At 42.4% G+C, this 20,878-nt stretch overlaps 1 protein-coding gene across 2 annotated transcripts in view; it reads left to right on the plus strand.

Annotated features, from left to right (window-relative positions):
- myh10 (myosin, heavy chain 10, non-muscle) overlaps positions 1–20,878 on the plus strand; it is a 56,514-nt gene that overhangs the window by 12,520 nt on the left and 23,116 nt on the right. Inside the window, exons 4-13 of one of the 2 annotated variants that reach the window (XM_079729940.1) lie at positions 5,582–5,609; positions 7,037–7,139; positions 7,647–7,700; positions 11,444–11,536; positions 12,277–12,340; positions 12,650–12,748; positions 13,282–13,425; positions 13,745–13,840; positions 15,902–16,020; positions 16,301–16,453. In XM_079729940.1, the coding sequence (XP_079586066.1) occupies positions 5,582–5,609; positions 7,037–7,139; positions 7,647–7,700; positions 11,444–11,536; positions 12,277–12,340; positions 12,650–12,748; positions 13,282–13,425; positions 13,745–13,840; positions 15,902–16,020; positions 16,301–16,453 (953 nt within the window). Of the gene's footprint in view, positions 1–5,581; positions 5,610–7,036; positions 7,140–7,646; positions 7,701–11,443; positions 11,537–12,276; positions 12,341–12,649; positions 12,749–13,281; positions 13,426–13,744; positions 13,841–15,901; positions 16,021–16,300; positions 16,454–20,878 lie in introns of those variants that run through there. The other variant, XM_079729939.1, reaches the window with a different exon arrangement.

Raw genomic sequence — 20,878 nt, forward strand, 5'->3', positions numbered from 1 at the left:
TAGCATCTGGCTGAATTACCAACCGCAAGTCTTGCCAGTGTCATAGCTGTTTTCAGGTTTTAGTATAAAAAAATTTAAACAGACAGACTGGCTGGCTTCTGAAACCCAAGTGAAAGACACTCAGAACAAAGAGAATGGCTCTTGTTAGATGAAGTAATGATTGCAGATGGTTATTAGTTTATACCACTTTAAAAATAGGACTTTTTTTCTTCTTTTATGAGCCTTAAGGACTATAACTGCCATAAGTTATTATGGAAATTAACAATCTTCAGTCGTCTGAACGTCATGATTCAGGTCATCAAGCCTCCTTCATCCGTGATGCCTTCAATTTCTGTTCTTTGGATTATAATCATATAATCGTCAAATCTATGTTGATGACCACATTCTTATTTCCTTCAATGAACCGGGCTCCAAATCCTATTGGAGCATGGGGGTATTCTCTAAGTCAGAAAATCAAATGACTGCAACATTTCACATAATACTTATGCAATTGTTTGATTGATATATTTTAATGTAAGTTCATAGCCATGGTTCTTAAGGGTCTAGCGTTTTGTTAATATTTACGTCCCTCCAGTAGATAGTTCTTAATTCATATCAATGGGCGGCATGTAGCTCAGGAGGTAGAGCGGGTTGGCTGGTAACCTGAAGGTTGCTAGTGTATGTTAGGCAATATTGTACAAAACGTTTGAGTTGCCACTGGTTAGAAAAGAGCTATATAAATGCAGTCCATTTACTTTATAATTATTCGATTTTCCTGGGTTGTCACAATTCATTATCATACAGGTGCCGCTGTCCAAATAGTGCCAACTTCAGCCACTGTCGCTACATCACAGTGTTAGTTGCTGGCAGTGCTGGTGAGTTTGGCTGGAATGCCTGGAATGAGTCGGCTGGTGCATTAATCCAGTGTGTGGGGGTAGGGTCGGTAGATCATCTGTTTGTAAAAAGGAAGCAATCTACCCACACCGTCAAATAGTCCCTGTCCACTCTATCTCGTGGTCGGTTGGGAGTTTCCCTGAACTGAACAATGCCCACAAACGCTTGCCAACAGCCGGGCGGGCAGCGTGGAACGTCATGAGAAAGGCCATACTGAAATGTTGACAGCACACAGATACGCCTGTCAAATCAGGGGAGGATTTCTGATGATGATAATGCTGTCGATTGTGTTGAAAAGCCAATGTTACCCCATTTTACTCGAGGGAACATTTCTGGCAAGTACCTTCTGTACTGGGACTAGAGTATTTGATGTGTCAATGACTTAATTGTTAGGTTCTGTAAGCATCCTATTCCCAACATGCCACTTTGGTCTCGTGCTGTTAAAAAGACGGAATAATTGTACTCTTTGGTCCGTATTTCATCCAACACATTTATCTGATTTTGTGGAGCTCCATCGACATCACATAGGTTTGCTTGTAGGTCTTCTTCCCCCGAGGCCCTTGGTAGGGCAGCACTGTGTGCGACTACTTTCATGAGGTGAGCGTTAACACTCACACTGTCACTCCTTAATGCGGGTATTAGCAATCAATGGCAGAGGCTGTCCCAGGCCCAGTGGGCTGCTGTCCTACAATGAGTTCACTGTCAAGGCCTCAGATCAGCTGGCCGTGTCCAGGCCTTCCTCCATCACTCCTGCATGAAGAAACGTTACATGCAGAGACACTTTGCCGCCGTCCAAGCTGCAAAATGTCTGGCAATTTCAACATCTGTTTTTTTGGTTTTGAAAGGCCATTGATAACAGCCTTCTCTCAGCAAGTTCAAATGAGGCCATCTTTTGGTATGCTATGAAGATAGCTATCTTGAGCTGAGACAAGGTACTCATTTGTTATTGACGATTTGAAAGAAAAAAAGTATTTTGATAGAGCATAGCGAATTTCCTCGGGGCAAAAATAACCCTCTTGTACACAATGGAGTCATGTGAAAATGAATCAATCACGCGAATCCCAGAAAAAAAGGGTCATCACAATCTGTGAAGTGTGTTGCAGAAATAACCAGTCCTATTTGGATGGTTCTCCTCTCCTTGTATGAATGGAAGTGGGATGGTTGAATTTGTGCTGTAGCTTAATCACCCCCCCCCCCGCGTCTGCTTCTGCAGCAGCAGAGATAAACGGACACTAGTGCTGTTCTTTTGTGCTGTTTATTTATCTGATGGTGAGAGACAAACGGTGTGTTGGTTTGTGGAGGACACACAAACACAAAAACTGTTACCTGACTTTTCCCTTCAGCAGAGTTTTTGTGGCTTAGTGTGTTCTTGTTTTGGTTTTGGTTTCCAATGTTTTTGTGGTACTTAATTTATATTGTGCTATGCCAACCCAAGCTATGTCAAATGGATATGGGTCTATTTTTAAACAATTCCTTTGCTTCATCTGGATAAAAAAAATTCTGTCTCACACAACAATTCTTACTACAATTCCAAAAGAGTGGGTGGGTGACTAGACCTCAGCAAAATTAGGTTTAGGATCCCTTTAGACCCCTAAAGGTATAGCCACACTGAACGCGTTATGCGTGTACAGAAAATCAGCATTTTTGCATAGGGAACCATTGGTTTAGGCGCGTAGATGCGTTACACGCGCTAAAGCAGCGCGTTAGATACATTTTACGCACCTAAATAACGCGCCCAATGCACCAACGCGCGGAGTTCAAAAAATTGAACTTTTGACGCGCCAACGCGTGACGCTTAGCCGCGATAGCCAATCAGCGTTGAGCTTGACCCGATGTCACTGACAGAGAGACGGAGGACGCACAGAAGCAGAAAGAACATGGACAACCAAGTCATCGTTTCAGTGTGTGCTGAAACGATGAGGAGGTGGTGAAACTCACACAGCTGTGAGCGCCTACGGCGCAGCGTCTTCGGTTGCTAAGCAACGTCAACGTCTTTGGCAGACTATTTCTCTGCTAATCAACACTACGAATGCTGGTAACGAATAAATTGTAAAAAGACCATGTGAAGTTATTTTTTCGTTTTGGCAAGTAGCCGTGTAATAAGCGGGATAATGTATAGATCGTAGCAGGTCATTATCGAAAATAAGCTCCTTCAGGGCGAAGCAAGACACCTCTGCTGGGCGGGCTCATCTAGCTGCGTAGGCGCGTTAGCTGCGTTGAACCATTTTTGTGACACACAATGATCAAGCGTCAGGTTAGGCGCGTTACGTGCGTATGGCCGTACCTTTATAAAGGTCACAGCCAGTGAGTCAAGAACAGGTGATGGGAAATGTTATCAGTCATTTGCTCACCGTAACAGCAAGCCAATGCAAAATGATGAACTCATGGAACCATAATGTTTGATTTCTACACTGAATATAATAATATTTTTTTTATAATAATACACTGTTTCCTGTAACGTGAGCGTTCGGCTGAACCCAAGTGCACAGACGGGCGAAGAGCGTGGAACAGTGTCAATCGTTTATTCGGATTCAGGATCGGCAGGAAGGATAGTCAGACAGGCGGGGATCAGGAGCAGGCAGGGTAGTCGGACAGGCGGGGATCAGGAACCGGCAGAATAGTCAGACAGGCGGGGGTCAGGAGCAGGCAGGATAGTCAGACAGGCGGGGATCAGGAACCGGCAGAATAGTCAGACAGGCGGGGATCAGGAGCAGGCAGGATAGTCAGACAGGTGAGGATCAGGAGCAGGCAGGATAGTCAGACAGGCGAGGATCAGAGAGCAGGCAGGATAGGTGGTAGGTCAGGATTCGAATCGCAGCAAAGCACTGTGAAACACAAGAGACAATCTTGCAGGGAATGTTTGGGAGGAAAGGACTGATATAGGGGAAACACAGGTGAAGGTGGTTGGGTTAATTGGGAGTGATCAGGGTGGCAGGCAGGTGAATGGGAAAACCAGGGGCGGATCATGACAGTTTCCTTCGTTGACCCCATCATGATGTTTCTTTCACTATGACCTGCCGGACTCAGAGCTGCCCTGCTACACCACTAAACACTCCAACATAATAACTAAGGGCTCCATGCGAAGGTCTGGACAGTACTTTTTGGAATATTGATTTATGATATATTTATGGGAACACATTTTCTAGCTCCTTTGGCTAAAACTCAGTTTTGTCTTTTAAAATTACGGACATGTACTGCACATTTCTGGCCAATTCTATTCAACATATTTGAGTAACCAACATATTGTATTGCTTGATGGGATATCTGAATAAGTGAATATCCTCTCTGTGCTCTAGAATAGTCTCGGGTCGTGGGCCTAGGGCACCGAAAGAATTTGTGTGTTTTGTAAAACAACACACCATACAGCACTGTTGGATCTGTTAAAGGATCTTCAACGAACATGGGCAAGAGTCCAGAAGTATGCTGATTAACATTCAGCAACCAAACTGGCATAAACAAGGATGAGTAGAAACATGCATTGAGTTTGGTGTCTGTATCCCAACCCCTTAATTTTTTATGTAAGATAATGGATGCACAGATAAGCAGTCCATTGGAGAGCAATAATTTAGTCTGATGTAGTTCAATCAGCTCTTTCTCAAACTCAATTCACTACGGCTGTACCACAAAACATTTTCAAACATCACATCATCTCTCCTTTTCTACTGCCTTATGTGAAGACAGGAGAACCAAATCCAATCCCAATTCTTCAAAGTAGTGAAATCACAGCCAGCACGATACAGTTGTCCTGACAACCAGAATCATATCCCATTTGGAGACTTATTTGAGATTCTGCAAAATATTGTGACTAACGTTAATAAATTGTCTGACACCTGGAGATGGACCTGAGTGCTGATGGAAAATTGTATATAATTAAGATATGGTCAGCAATCATCATCATGACATTGTGTAATGGAAAATTTGGAGGGGTGAAATGAAGCTTACGGTTTGGTCCGGTTTCAACATCATTCATGCCTCATTGCCTTTGACATTTAGTCTGGCAAACGCCAGTAACAAGGGAGAGAGGAAGGATGGCCTTCCAGTTATTGGTCCGCCGCCTGCAAACACACCTGGCAAAGCTGTCTCCATAGTGGACAGTTTTGGGTTGTTGATTTCCAAGACGGTCGCCAGATCCTTTTTTCCCCTGCCTTTCCTCTCAGTGTCTATGCTGTCTAAAATAGAGCCTGCAGTCATCTTTAGCTTATTATACATTTAACATTTATTTGACACTTGGAGGGGCTGAGCAAACCACCAGCCTGGTATTTGAGCTCCTGCTTATAGCCATATCTCCATCGCTCCAGATGTTTTAAGGTTGTTTTTTTCCTATTACTCTAAATGAAGTGTCTCTAGAAGTTATCTAAATCTCAAAGGATTCTCAGAAGCTTAGGATGCAAGAAAAAGTGAAAAGGCAGTGGGATTAGCCTGTATATGATAATGATTGTATTATCAGGCCCACAACACATGCATGGTTCACTTGGCTTTGACATTTTAATCCACAGGCCCAGGCTTCAAATCTATTGAATCTTTTCAATTGAAATTCTGCCTTTTTGTATTATGTTGGTCCCTCTCTTACCGATATAAATATATATTATAACTGCATTGATAATGTCAAGAATGATTTTTTCTACAGTTTTAGTCATACATGAAATATTTCTCTCTCTCTCGCTCTCTCTCTCTTTCTCTTCCCCCCCTCCTTCATTTCGCCTCACAGATCGAGAGGACCAATCAATTCTTTGCACGTGAGTCATCTAAATTCAACTTCCCATACATGATGTTCAAAATATAAGATGCCTGTAATATATTTAATTACTGTTGAATAAATGTTTTTGGATATTCCCAGTAACCAGAGGTTTAGAAGTATGTTTAAGGCATGTAAACATGCTTCTCACCTTCTTGTTATCCGGTTGGAAATGACGTAATGTTCACAGTTCAGTCTTGGCCATCATGCACGAGTGCATGCACTCTCTGGGCTTCCTTGGGAACAGAAACACATAGACTGATGGGCTCCTTAGTGTAAATTAAATCAAATTGAAAAAGACAGTATTTCCACCGTGGCACTTTCTAGAAGTAAAAAGTGTCCCTGACCCTTCTCGTCCATTCTGAGCAGAGAATTCCTCGGTGACTCAAAATGGTCGTGCACTACCTGAGACAAAAGCTGGTCTCGGAAATGTCAGTGTTTTTTTTTAGTTGGAAGGTGTAGATGGTCCATGCCAAGTACCTAGAGATGACTGGAATGCAGTCTAACAAGAGGTCAGAAGATTGGTAGAGCAACCGACAGACCTCCACAGCTAGTTTTTGTATTCTGGGCTGTTGATTGTCTTTTGTCTTTCTGGATAGCCTAGTTTCCCCTCCCTAGGCTTTCACAACTGCAGATTTTTTTATCTGGATGCCTTCGGCTATACACATTAACACATGCACAAGCTCATATACACACAATAAGTTTCAACAGACCCAAAGTGGGGAGGCCGTGTACATGTACGCTGGCAAGTGTTGGCTTATGTTTACACAGCCACATCTGCAAGGCCTCTAACAGACCCATGGGTTTCAGGCCTTTGTGAATGATGAGCCATCCCCTCTGCAGTTCAGCTCCATGGGGTTGAAACGGCTCGCAGCCCAGGGCCAACAAGGGTGACATTCACACAGACAGTCCTCAATGAATGCTCTCTGTTACTAGCGGCCTCTGAGACACACTCCGATGCCTCTTGCCGTCCTGAGTGTTGAAGTCTGGCCTTATTATGCTCGCAGAATCTCAGCTGTGCCAGGTTTAAGGTTTGGTGCTTACTGGACGTGTGAAATATGCACCTAGTGTAAAACCTCTGGAATGCTCTGAATAGGGCGCCTGGTCGCGTAACTCAAGGAGGACAAAAACATAATTTCGGCCCGTCTCTTTCCACACTATCATCATAGTAGTAGGATGTTTTAGAAGGAGAATGAGATGAGAATGCAATGTCCTTGATTATATGTCATTGGCACAAACATTTAGTCAACCTCAATTTTTTTATTTTCATTGTGATGGAGCATTGAGCCTGTCAGGTATAGCCCTTTATCCAAATGTGTCTGACGCTGCCTTTTAAAAGGGAAAATACAAGATTCCTCTACATAGACAGTAAGGGGATCCATGTCTGAGTCTGTTAACTCTCTCCCCCTCGGATGATGTGATTCTTAGAGGTGAGTCGGGCGCTGGCAAGACGGAAAACACCAAGAAGGTCATCCAGTACCTGGCGCACGTGGCCTCCTCCCACAAAGGGAGAAAGGAGCACAACGTTCCTGTGAGTACGGCATCCTCTTACAATGCTCTGATACCACATGAGGGATATTCCCAGATTAGAAAACGGAGAGCATCGTTCCCCGGAATATGTTTAACACTTAGATTAGCAAACTCTACCTGAAATAAAACTATGAGTCGTCTAGACTTAATTGAGCTTCCATGGTTAATGCTCATATTGAGACGGGAGGCATGTTTTACGAAGCAAAGCTTGAGATCATATTATGTAAATAAATTCCTCAGGTAATAATTTGTAATTAAAGGCTGCTACCCTAGCCAGGACCTAGGCCATCCTAATCCAGTGATGTTTATGATTGAAAAGGGATTAAGCCTAAACGTGCCTCATTAGTTGAACATTGGCATTGGGGTAAGGGTTATTATCAATGGGCAATTCGGCTGAGATCAAAACTCTTAGAGATGTAGTTTGGTTGTCGTTTAATTAAATCATGGCTATTAAATGTGTGGCAATGCTGAAATTATGCAGTGACATTTGTTTATTTGTATTGAACAGCCAGAGTCCCCTAAACCAGTGAAACCACAGGCAAGTCTTTACACTTTATTTTATACCCATTCATGTGTATGTTAGACTAACTGTCCCCTCACACAAAGTGGATTTCCCTAATGATGTAACCTAGAGTGTACTTTATTTTGACATGATTGACATTGACATGATGATCGTGAATGGGGACCGTAAACAGCGCTGACAACAGCTCATTTAGTATTACCTTTATCTGTTCCTCTCTCCGTTAGGAACAAAATCCAGTTGTAAGTAAATTTAAGGACTAGGCATGGGCATTTCATAGCAGACATTTTGGATATTTTTATTCGGTTTTTACCATTTAAGGCAAATTATTCATACTGTAAATATGCATGTCATATTGTGACTCATTTATCATGAAGCATTATCAAGCACATTTACTCCCATTCCTATCTCTTGAAGGTGCAAAATAATTTGTAATTTTATGATGAGTCATATCAAAGGTAGTTGTAGGTGGTTGAAGTATGAAAGCCTGTCGAACAGAAAAGTTTAGCTACAAACCATTTATCTTACGTTTTCACTTATGAATACTTTAGCTGTGCTAAAGTAGACATAGTTGGAAGTGTGCTGGAGACAGTGATAAAGAAACCGTTCTTTTTCAGTATCATCTTCATCTTTTTTACAGCATGTCCTCTAATTATTTTAGCTATTTTTTGTTTCATTCATTTTACACTGTATGCATTTTGTAATGTTTTTCCAGTGCCCATGACATTAACACAATGTATTTATTTCCATGATAACTTTTTAATCTACACATTGGATACAGAGTGGACCCCTGTTTTATGTGAGTAGTATGTAGTTCCTGCACCTCTCACTACTTTTCTGTTGCTAAAATATCTAGAAACCTAAGGGGTACTTATTCCAGTCTGTCAGATACATATCCCACAAGGCTGTGCAAACAACGCTGTTATTTCGAGGTTCACTCTGTCAACCCTATCAGTTTTGACTAAATTGTGGTTATTCCGCCTCTTTAGTGTTTCACCTTTTGTTGCAATGTAAGGAATTGTATTCTCATGGTACTCAATGCTTTGACAACTTGTGCTACAAACGAGTGCTCCACCTCAGTAGGCTGCAAGTCATAACTCAATGATCCACCATGCCAGCGTCCATCACGGGTTCCACTCCACTGAGTGCACAACCCCTGGGCCCTCTCATCTCGCCTGCATCCAGGTCCCCTAGAGGCTTGGCTGGAGCAAGGTTACTTAGAGGTAGTTCATCCTACCATCCTTTGGATCATCCTACCTTCCTTTGTATGGCCCCAATCTGTTGCTTTGAGGGCCGGCAGGGCCAGAGCCAAACCCTTTGCATTTGCGTGGGAGGCTAGTGGAAAGAGTGCTTAATCAAGAGCAGGCCTTCCCAGCTCCTCAAGGCTGTCTCCATCAAAAAAGTGTTTTTGAGGGGAATCATCTATGATTCTAATGTAATCCTGACATGGATTGTATGCGTTGGTAAACCGAGCTGCTGGCGTTTGTATCATGTAACATCGACATATCGGTCACTATTTAGCATGTTCATTGGTGGACAAGTGTCCTGACCACGGATTGAAACTGTAGTTTCAAAAGGGTGAAGCCTTATCTCACGCAACCTTGTGCTTTGCTCTGCATTGCGTATTGGCTCTCCCTGCTCCCTAGTCAAGATGGGTTTTCAACCTGCACTTTGGTCCCAACAACACAGACCTGCATGTGCTGTCTTTCCGGAGGAGAGTTATTTGTCTCCTGTGAGTGGACAGAACGCTTCAAAATGCTCTGCTGGCTCTAGTGACGGTGGTGGGTATGGAGGTTAAGGGGTCACACAGCAGATGTCGACCAGTCAAAAGACGTTCCCCTACTTACTAGTCCTGCCAGTCGTTTGGATGATTTAATAGTAATGTTTGGACTGATCCCTTTTGGTTCATTACCGATGCACTACTGCACGGGCCGCCAAATAACCTGCACTCTGCTCGGAGACCTGGCTGTTTCCACAACCCGTAAAAGTTGTGATTAAAGATAATAATGTAATGCGTGAACTCTCATAACCTGAAATGGGTTCAGTAGGGCTGGGAGCCTCCACGTTCCTCCATTGCTTTCACAGCTCAACACCGATTAGGTATCTGAAGTGTGTCTGGAGGCCGTTAGTTCCAGACACACTTGCACTGCAAGAGTGTGGGTCACCTTCTAATATCTCTAGATTGGCCTCCCCCCACTGTGCTGCCAGTGTTTTTTGGCCCTTGGCTACCATTGAACTGAATGGGTATTACTTGCCCAAGGCTAATGAAAACATCCAAGCTGCACCGCAGGCATGTTTGCATTGAAACACAGGATTTTGAGATGAGTTGCTGGTCTTGTATGAACTCCACTCCATGCTTACTGGCGGCTGCTGGGGTGGGATTAATTAGTTCAGTCCGGCTTCATTCCAACTGCTTCAAAACTCGGTTAAAGGCAGCTCGTCACCCTCCGGCCAAGCATAACAGTGCACGTCTCCAGTCCACAGTCCAGGGATGCTCTCCAACTCAACCCACAGCTTCCTTCGGTGGAATGCGGCCTCCTCAAACTAAACAAGAAGGCAGCTCTTTTCTTTGTTTCTTCATAGTCCTAAAGGGGAACATTTTTTTCTTGGCCCGAAAAATTGACGTTGTTGCAGAAGAGTTGTTTTTTGCTCATCAGCCATTCTGGATTCCCTGGTCAATACCATCATCACTAAAGGTGGTTGGAGCTGACACCTAATGGGCAAGCTTTCCCAACATAGGTTAATGAAGGTATATTTTTCATTTGCATGGTTTTTCTTTGCCTCTTGAAGCTGTCTGGTCAGACAACGTGTGTGTGGACAGAGCTCGTCGTCCACTGCCTCTCTCTTAAGGTGTCCTCTGCCTTGAAGGGAGTGTGTATGGCCCCCTTTGCCCTGGTTTATCTCTCAGTAGGCTGGATTGTGGATACGGCCCGGCTGCCTCATTGCCCCTTTAATCAGTGAATTCATGAATCTTCTGAAATTCTTGAATTTTACGCATATGGTGGAAACCTGTGAGAAATAAAAACGGCTGCACAAAGTATGAAAGAGACTAGCGAAAGGAGTTTTTTAGTGAAAGAATCACGTGTTTCGTCTTACTTTTTTTAAATTCTTTTTTTTTATGTATTTTAGGGTTTGTTCAAATTAGAGGAATTTAATCGATTATTCAGTTCAATTATTGATATGGATTCAATTAAAATATAAGGTGTGCATTCAAAATAACACATGCCACAAATAACAAGGAGAAAGCGGATGCTGCGCATCTTCCTCTTTTATGTGTCCCGCTGACCTTTCTCCCTCATTCAACAGATATTTTGGAATGGCTAGGAATAACATTTGATTCAACTGTTATAAGGAACTGCAGGAATAACTGAGGAATCTATGCTAACGGCCTTCCACTTACAGATTGAAGTGCATTAGTCTGGCACATTCTCCCCTCTCTCTGTCTAAATGTCAACATCTCCCACGGCGTCGGCTTTGTTAAATGAGCATGCCAGGAGTCTGCCAATATGTTATAGCCACGGCTGACAACCTCTCTGGCCCTGGCTGATATTATTGTACTCATAATAGGATATGAACAGCATCCTGCTGTACCAAACAAAACATTTTCAAAAGGCTTCTATATTTCCTGCCTGAAATGGTCATTTATTTTGTTTCTACATGCCTGATGGATATTTAGTTATTTGTTTAAATTTATTGTGGCGATAAGTGCTTGTGTGTTGTTTTGAGTCATTGAAAATGGGTGGAAGCATTGCTTTGTGGTAACAGGATTTTCTATTCATTTTCAGGGAGAATTGGAGCGTCAACTTTTACAAGCAAATCCAATCTTAGAGTCCTTTGGGAATGCCAAGACTGTTAAAAACGACAACTCGTCACGATTCGTAAGTACTAAGAGGCTGAATGTATATTTAATAAAAAACGTAGGATTGTGTTTTTTACCGTCAGCCTTGCGGTGTCTTCTGCCAAGGCAAAGAAAAGGGAGGGATCCTACGGGGGTTGGGGGGTGAACCCCTTCAAAGTGCCGCTCATGTTGATCTTAATATCAAATAATCCGACACCTGAATGAAATTAAGACGGTGTGTTTGGCTTCTTGGAGCGTGGCGGAAGCTGTCTATCGGAGCTTAGTAGGGATACAGTTGAAGGAAAGGAATTTTATTATCCTGTTTTGCCTGTAAGCAATTGAGAGGGGTAGGGTGGTGGGACAGAGGCGTCTGCTGGTCACTAATGAGGCCTTTGATATGAGAGTAAACCCAGACGAGAGACACTTTCAAAGGCCATGAGGCAGAAGCAGATTAACGCGCAGTCAGCACACTGAATTAAAATAGGCTCGCGGAAGGTTTAAATATAGTTTTTGATTGTTTAACTATACGTGAGCACTATAGTAGTACTCGCTTTTGAGTATATTCCTATGTGTAAGCTTTATTTTATTTTTTTATTGTTGTTTTTTGAGAATCATTAGATAGTATCAAAAGTAATAGAAACGGGAAATGATGAGGACAACGGGAAATCTACATTTCTTCCACACATACTGTAAGACAAGGGAACTGTGGTGGGAAAATGGCTGCTTGTTTCTCAATGGCTTGACTCACGCCCTTCGACCCTCCACTCTGTTTCTCCTCAGGGAAAATTCATTCGAATCAACTTTGACGTAACCGGATACATTGTTGGTGCCAACATCGAAACTTGTATCCTTGCCGAAGTGGTTTATCTGAGACCTTATGCTGTATATCGTTATCAAAGTAAGGTTAATGGGTAAACCTTTAAATAAACCTACTTTATCCAAAGTAGGTTAGATGCTGAAATGTTGAGGCGGGCTGAAGAGAAGAGCCAGGAATCGGGTAACATTTTTACAGGTTATCTCACTTGAGCCAAATATGTAGACAGATAGGTAATATACCGCGGACGGACACGTCGATGAGTTTTTATGCTGTTACTATCCAGTTTGTTTTGTCTCGAGACACTGGAGTGGTCTTCCTGAGCAAACACCCTGTCAGACCTACTGGAGAAGTCCCGGGCCATCCGTCAAGCCAAAGACGAGCGCACCTTCCACGTCTTCTACCAGCTCCTGGCCGGGGCTGGGGAGCACCTCAAGTGTGAGTAGGACGACCTGTGTCTTGGGCCCATAGAACATGGTACCGTCACTACATCCCATCCACTTTTGAAATAGGCCTTACTGAGCCTTACACCCTGGTTCAATTCCTACCCGTGGTCCTTTACTGCATGTCCTCCCTCCCTCTCTCCTGTACCTTCCTGTCTAACTCTTCATGAATAAAGCATAAAAATGCATAAAAATATCAACCAAAACATACATTTTATATAATACACAGACACGCTGCCAACATTATAATTTGTTCCCTTTTGTTTCACTTTTTTTACGATAATGTCTTGCATTTTACCCAGCACTACAAGTGATTTGTATGGGTGACAACTATAATAATATGTGACAGTTATGGATGTAACTCTCCACAAACAAACACTCCTTACCTCACTGACTCTCCTCCTCGGTGTGAGTCTGTTGGAGCCATGTAGAGCTGCTACTTCCCTTCCCAAGCTACATCACAGCGGCTTGTTTTCCCTAATTTGGCTAACTGGTTTTGTTGTTATTGATGTAATGTTCTGCTCGCAGCGGACCTGCTTCTGGATGGGTTCAGCAGCTACCGCTTCCTATCCAACGGCAACCTCACCATCCCCGGGCAGCAGGACAAGGACAACTTCCAGGAGACCATGGACGCCATGAACATCATGAGCTTCTCCCACGAGGAGATACTGTGTACGTCCGCCACCAACCCTCATTATCACAACCATTACACCGGCTGCCATCCGCCTTGTTCTGAACACAGAGGATTCAAATAGGTAGTGATTTGTAATGGACATGATGGCTGTCTCGACAGCCTAGCCCCCATGACATGACTCCTTTAATCATGAACTTGGAAGAACCCATAAAGGTTGTGTTTAAATATAATACAGTGATGAATAGCGCCTGGTTCTTCAGTTCTGCTGTTCTGCTTTCAGTTGTGTTTTTTTACCATTGTCTACACCACATCATTCATCATTGATACCAATACTATCCTTATGCTCTGTGTTGGCAGCAATGTTGAAAGTGGTATCTTCAGTGCTGCAGTTTGGCAACATCATCTTCAAAAAGGAGAGGAACAGCGACCAGGCTTCTATGCCCGAGAACACAGGTAGCTGAACACTCACTCACTCACTCACTCACTCACTCACTCAACCACACATTCACCCACTCAACCACCCACTCACCCACTCACCCACTCTGGGGGGATTAAACAGGTCAAAGGCTGTCTCCTCACTTCCTTCTACCATGAGTCCCATCTGCAGAGCTGAGAGTTGTGTGATTTATTCCCTCGTCTCTCCCTTCGACCGCTGTTAAACTGCACCATTATAATTTAGATTGATTCCAGAGATAAGCAGAGCACGTCCTCTAAACTGCTCCACATGTGGCGCTGCCCTGGCCTCCGCGGGAGGTGGGCCAGGAGGTGCTCCAGTGCTGCAGGTGTTGAAAAGCTGTTCTTGGGGCCACAGGCTTAGGTCAGATCACAGCACCCGCACTAAACGCTGCTCACACAACAGCTGTTTACGGTTGGCTCAAATTAGTAGCATTGATGAAACTGGTGTTTGTGTGGCAAGTCAGTGAAGAAATTATAATGGGGGATATTGGCTAATCGGATGCAGCTAATTTGAGATTGTGCAATTTTGGAGTATTGATTTGAACGTTTGTTCCATATTATGTTAGCCAGACATTCATGGAGCGAAATACACTGCGACCATGGACGTCTGCTTGGGCTTCATTTTGCACTGGTATTTTGCCTTTAATCAAGTTGAATTTGATGAAGTTTTTTTTTTTGAAATTTCTAACTGTATGGGGACAGGGCGGTTCTTGTATTTAACTTTTTTGGTAAAAGAAAATCAATAGTACAATGTAACAATATAAAATAAATAATAATAGTCCTTCAATAGGGATGGGCGATATGGCCTAAAATCCATATTGCGATATACAATGCAGCCTCTTGCGATAACGATATATATCACAATATAAAAATCATAAAATAACCATTTCAGAACAGGTTAAATAGACCCTAAGGAAAGCCAAACTGATAAATGTATTTAAAAAAAAAGAGAAATATAGTATGTCGTTTTGAGAACTTTTATTGTGCAACACTGTAATCATACAACATAATGTTGCAGATAAATAAAATTCAAGTACATAAGCACATCGCATCGTTTGCTGCGTTACCAACGTTATCTATGCTGACTTAGGGTGCGGGATATTCAATATCAATAACGTTGAGTTCCTAAGGGCTAACATTATTTTTTCTGAGTTAACAATAATTTTGGGCAGGTGTTTTTGAGCACAGTATATCATACTAAACTTTGGTAAAATGGTTGCCGACCGTCTTCTCTGTGCCAAATATCCCGCTGCTTCGGGTTTTCCTTTGATAGGGGCGTTGAGAGGAGGAGCGGGCGAATCAGCTGTTTATAAGTGTAGCCTATCCGCGCACCACTGGCATGAATGCGCGCTTGTCTCTCTGTGTGCGTGTTCGTGTGCGTATGCGTGTGTGAACGAGAATGTCAGGGAGAAAGAGTGCTATGAGGAGATGTATGAACGGAACGATATTTATACTTAAAAATCACAAAGAAAAAAGAAACAGATTCAATTTGTGGCTATCAGTGTTGATTCTGTGGCGCTGCGCCACACATTGGTCTATGTATGGGAAACACTGTATTCCCATTATTATCTCATTGGAAGATAGTGATGTCGCTTTGAGAGTCTAATCCTGATTATTTTAGAACAAGGACATTTTATTTGAGTGATACCATAGTGAATTGCAGCACTGACTGCCACCTTTGACCTTGTTTCAGAATTAGCCTCAATGGTGAATTTGGTCAAGCATTCCTATCTACCTTCGGTTTCATATTCCATTTTAACTGGCATTAAAAATGTATTGAAATGTCAGACCCGCTAGAGTGATGTTCCCAGATGTGGTGAACTAGACCATGGCAGCAGACCCCATGACTTAACTCTGTTAGTCTCTGTGGTTCGCTTGGCTGAGCTCTATTGGGATCTGTCCAGAGTAAGAGGCCATTTGTTCACTTCAAAATATTATTGCAAAATGTGCAATTACACACGCACGAATGCGCAGCTTAGAATCAATAATGGCATTTGTATCAACACAATCTTATCCAATCCCATACATAGTTTTTAACCCTTTATCTTCCTCTTGCAGCGGCCCAGAAGCTGTGTCACCTTCTGGGGTTGAACGTGATGGAGTTCACCAGGGCCATTCTCTCCCCCAGGATCAAAGTGGGAAGGGACTATGTTCAGAAGGCCCAGACCAAGGAACAGGTCTGTCTAGTGCTGTGCTTACAGGTTTATAGCCTTTTCCTCCACCAAACAAAAGAGTAGCCTTGTACGAGGGAGCAGCCTCGGACTGCAGGAGCTGCTGTCTACACCCAATCCAATTTTCTTTGCAGAAAACAAACAAAAGCACATTTTTGACTAGTTTCCTTGCGGTGATTAATTAATGAGGCACATTTATGCCTGGGTTGCAACTCAAAGTGCCTTACAGGATAGAGCAGACGAAAACAAACCAAGGTAAAGAAGTATCTGTGTCTCCGTCCTCCAGGCTGACTTTGCGGTGGAGGCCCTGGCGAAGGCCACCTATGAGCGGCTGTTCCGCTGGCTGGTGCACCGCATCAACAAGGCCCTGGACCGGACTAAGAGGCAGGGCGCCTCCTTCATCGGCATCCTGGACATCGCCGGCTTTGAGATCTTCCAGGTGCCCGACCCAAAGTCGTCTCTATTAGTCGTCGTGTCTCGTTTGTGTGTGGAATTGGACTAGGGGGCGGACAAATAGTCACAACAAGCCTGTTTTGTTCCTGATATTAAAATAAGCGGTGGAGATGGTTCCATGAATGTTCTTGTGGGGGACTGAAGTCTTTTCTTTTGAGGGTATGTTTGGGATAATCGCAACATTTTCCACATATCTTGCCCTGGATACTCTGAGTTCTCCTCTTGTTGATTCACGTCAAACACTCTCAGTGTTGGTTGCATATTGAAGAGTGTGAAGTGTCTCTTCACGTTGACCCATTGAACATCTTCCCGCTTTATATTCCTTTCCAGACAAGCTTTAGCCCCTGTTCCCTGACCATTTATCATAGCTTTGGGTGGAATTGGCTGTTTTAGCCGCACTTTCCCCCAGTGGATCCTAAAAGCATGGAAAGAGTGGTTATGGCATATTTTTTATTGAAATCTCTCCCTGTACCATAACAGATTGACTAGAATCCATGGTTTATTTATACAAGTAGACCTTTGTGTGTTTCATGTGTGTCTGCATTGGTGAATTTGTGCAAGTAATAATGCATGAATTGGCTTAACATAAAGGAAACGATCAACAAATATCAGAAGCTCCATGTACTTCCAGAGGGCAGTGAATTGATGAATGACCACTGATGTGCTCTTCAAGTGTTGTGCTTTAGTCAGTGTTGGACAGATGCTCTGCCACCATTTACATATAAATTAACAAAGATTTCTGTTAACTAGAAAAACAAAGTTTTAATAAAGCCACATAGTTTAAGACGTAAAGAAATGTGGAATGGCTTAAATCTAGTGAAAATATTTGAACAGAGTTCTAAAGTCTAAATAGAGTAAAGAATGTAAATATGCACACCATTTAAAAAGTAAAATGGTTGGAAAAAAATAAAAGTGTAAGAGTTAAACAAATACTTAAAGTGATAAAGTTTAATACATTTGAGATAAAGTACAGAAGAGCTGTTTTGATTAAGTGTGTGTAAGTAAGCTTCTATCGGAAGTACACCGGATATGTAGGAAGCCTCAAGCGATATATAAAAGGGGGTCCTCAACCACAAACTCCTGATATATAACAATATTTACAATCAATAATTTTAGCTTCAATGAAACAAGAAATACCGTAACCGTTTAAGCCATTACTATTGTGTTTCTAGGTTAAATAATGACATTAAACTGCAACGCCCGAAATGGTTAGCTTTTTTGATAGCCACCTTGGGCTAGAGTGGGTGACTTCATCCCGCTCTAGCCTCAACGAAAGTCAATCGAAAATATACGAAGCAGGTATGAAGTTAAACGGATTCTGAAAAAAAAAAAAAAAATCTTTTGATTAGTTAACGGTTTAAAATACGTTACGAAGTCTGAAGTAGTTGAAGTGTCTGAATGGGTGGACGGCTTCACCGTCCCCCAATTGAATTCCATTATTAGAAATATTTTGAAAGTCGTATTTTAAGTATAAAATATTTTACATTTTTTAAATTTGATTCCAAGCCAATATGAATATTTTGAAAGTGTTAGTGTCGCAAGGCAAAACAATTGGAATGTGTAGGGTCACAACATTTGTACAGAATGAAGCCTGAGAATAATCCAGCGCTGCTTGCAGGACCCTCCTAATTACATATATCTTAACCAAATTAATCTTTTCAATTTGAAAATGTATAGAATATGCCTGACTTGGTGTGGTAATCCCCTTCACAAAAAAGCCTCCTTATATGCACATCTGTTAGGCCTGTTTACATTTTGTCAACATGCACATTTTGCTTTACTTGCAAATCAATCACATGACCAGATTTTGTAGTTTGTTATATACATAATACAAAATCCTTTGATCACGATTTCTAGCCTGATGGTACCGGTATACTATGCTCCAACTTTTACTTTGAATGCAAGCTTCAGACTAAGGCATGGTACGATTGACGTTGTAAGGCGCTCACATTTTGGCAAAAAATCAAGAATTGTATAAGTTCAATTTTATTATCAAGACACAGATTCTTGTCTGTTTCTTGTCCATTTTGCTGTTTAAAATATTATTAAAACAATCAAGAGCGGCAAAATCGTTGACAACCAAAGCAGTGGCATCTCTTACAGTACAGACTGCTTTGTGGTCACTTCCTGATGAGGCCTCAGCATTTACTTGATCAGACTCTGGGCTAACCGTTGGCCTAAAAGAAAAGTAAAAACATCAGTCTACTCTATAAACATAATTTGCAAATCAATAAGAGTCAAGGCAACTTGAACCACCATACCTTCTTTAAACACTCTGGTAATTTGAGATTGCCTCAAGAAATTTTAGTAGTCCAATGGCCTTTGATTGTTTTGTGCAACCGTTACAGATGGACTCATCACTTTTTGAAACATCTGACACAAAATAATGTGAGCAAATATACTAGTGCACAAAACACTTAAACACTTGATCATAAATTACTTCCATGTCCCATTTCCCTCACTTTGATGACGATGAATGGGCATCATGGAGTACTCACTATTTATGGAAGCAAGCTTTGTCATGGAAGCAAGGGTTGTCAGAGGCTAGGTAGGCTTGGGTCAGGTTGTTTGAAACCAGAGTTCGGTGGTCAGAGGCTCGGAAGGCTTGGGTCAGGTTGTCTGAAACCAAGGTTCGGTAGTCAGAGGCCAAAGAGGCTTGGGTCAGGTTGTCTGAAACCAGAGTTTGGTCATCAGAGGCCAAGTAGGCTTTGGTCACGTTGTCGGAAACAAGCTTTCGGCGGTCAGAGGCCAGGTAGGCTTGGGTCAAGTTGTCTGAAACCAGTGTCCGGCGGTCAGAGGCAAAAAAAAGGGTAAGGTCAGGTTGTCTGAAACCATAGTTTGGTAGTCAGAGGCCAAAGAGGCTTGGGTCAGGTTGTCTGAAACCACATTTTGGTCATCAGAGGCCAGGTAGGCTTGGGTCACGTTGTCGGAAACAAGCTTTCGGAGGTCAGAGGCCAGGTAGGCTTGGGTCAAGTTGTCTGAAATACGTTTTCGGCGGTAGGAGCCCAAAGAGACTTGGGTCAAGTTGTCTGAAACCAGTGTTCGGAGGTCAGTGGCCAGGTAGGCTTGGGTCAGGTCGTATAAAACCGGAGTTTGGCGGTCAGAGGCAGGGTTGGCTTGGGTGAAGTTGTCTGAAACCAGAGTTCGGTAGTCAGAGGCCAAAGAGGCTTGGTTCAAGTTGTCTGAAACAAGTGTTTGGCGGTCAGAGGCCAGGGAGGCTTGGGTCAGGTTGTCAGAAGCTTGGGTACGCTCGTTAGAGGCCAGGGAAGCTTGGGTACCGTCAGAGTTCAGGGAGACAATGCTTTTGTTGCAGACTTTAGGTATTCTGTTCAGATGAAATAGAAAATGGATGGTAACTAAAATATTATTGAATGCAAGAGTTTAAGCAACAGACAACTTGGAGAAAGCATACCTTCTATAACATAGTGGTCTTGGTACAGGGCCTTAATGAATTGTTCCATTTCAATTACATTGGCCATGTCATTTTGAGGAACACCTGAAAATCCAATAGTCAAGTCAGCCATTACGACAGAAGGAGACGGTAAAATAAAAACATTGCCTCTTAATCTCTTACTTTCCAGGCCGAACTCATCTTCAGATCCAGACTTTGTACCTCGAATGAAGTGCAAGAGACTGAAAATTACAATTTCACAAATGAGTCACGTTTTTAGCAGAACTGCTCACCAACAATGACAGTTGCACCCAAATACTACTAAATGTAAGCTCATTCAACAGCCCTAATGACACATTGAAACTAAGCTCAAATTTTATTCAAACAAATACATTAGTTATGCACTACAACGTACTTTACCTTCGGTCATCCAAAGAGCTATGACGCAAGTAATTCCTACACAAGCTATGGACATTGCATTGGCTGTACATTCAGAGATGTATCCCTGATTTCTTGCAAGCTATTTATGGTCTGGAACAAGGCATGTTAAAAATCAGCTCTAATAACCTGCTGTGGTCACCTGACTTGTAGTGTCATTGAATATGTTGGATATTTCTGCCACTTCCTATGGTGTCGGTTTCACTGTTTTTTGTTGGTGAGTACTCCTGTATATCAGGAGTAACATTCTAGTTAAGTTGGCACATGAGGCTATGCAAAAAAGATAACTCAATTTTTCTGTGAAAAAAACAGCATGAACAAGAAAATCTTTCAATCGAACAATTGCATGCATTGCAAGGTACCATAGGCCTGTTTTAAAGCTATGCATTGTCATCAACAATGCATTTTAAAGAAATGTGGAATAGCTTTAATCAAGTGAAAAGATTTGAACAGTTCTAAAGTCTAAATGGAGTAAACAACTTAAACATCCACACCATTTAAAAAATGTAAAGGGTTGGAATCAAATAAAGTGTAAGAGTTAAACAAATACCTAAGTTGATAAAGTTCGCATACATTTGAGAA

Source organism: Pollachius pollachius, assembly GCF_949987615.1.
Source record: "Pollachius pollachius genome assembly, chromosome: 2".
Lineage (NCBI taxonomy): Eukaryota > Metazoa > Chordata > Actinopteri > Gadiformes > Gadidae > Pollachius > Pollachius pollachius.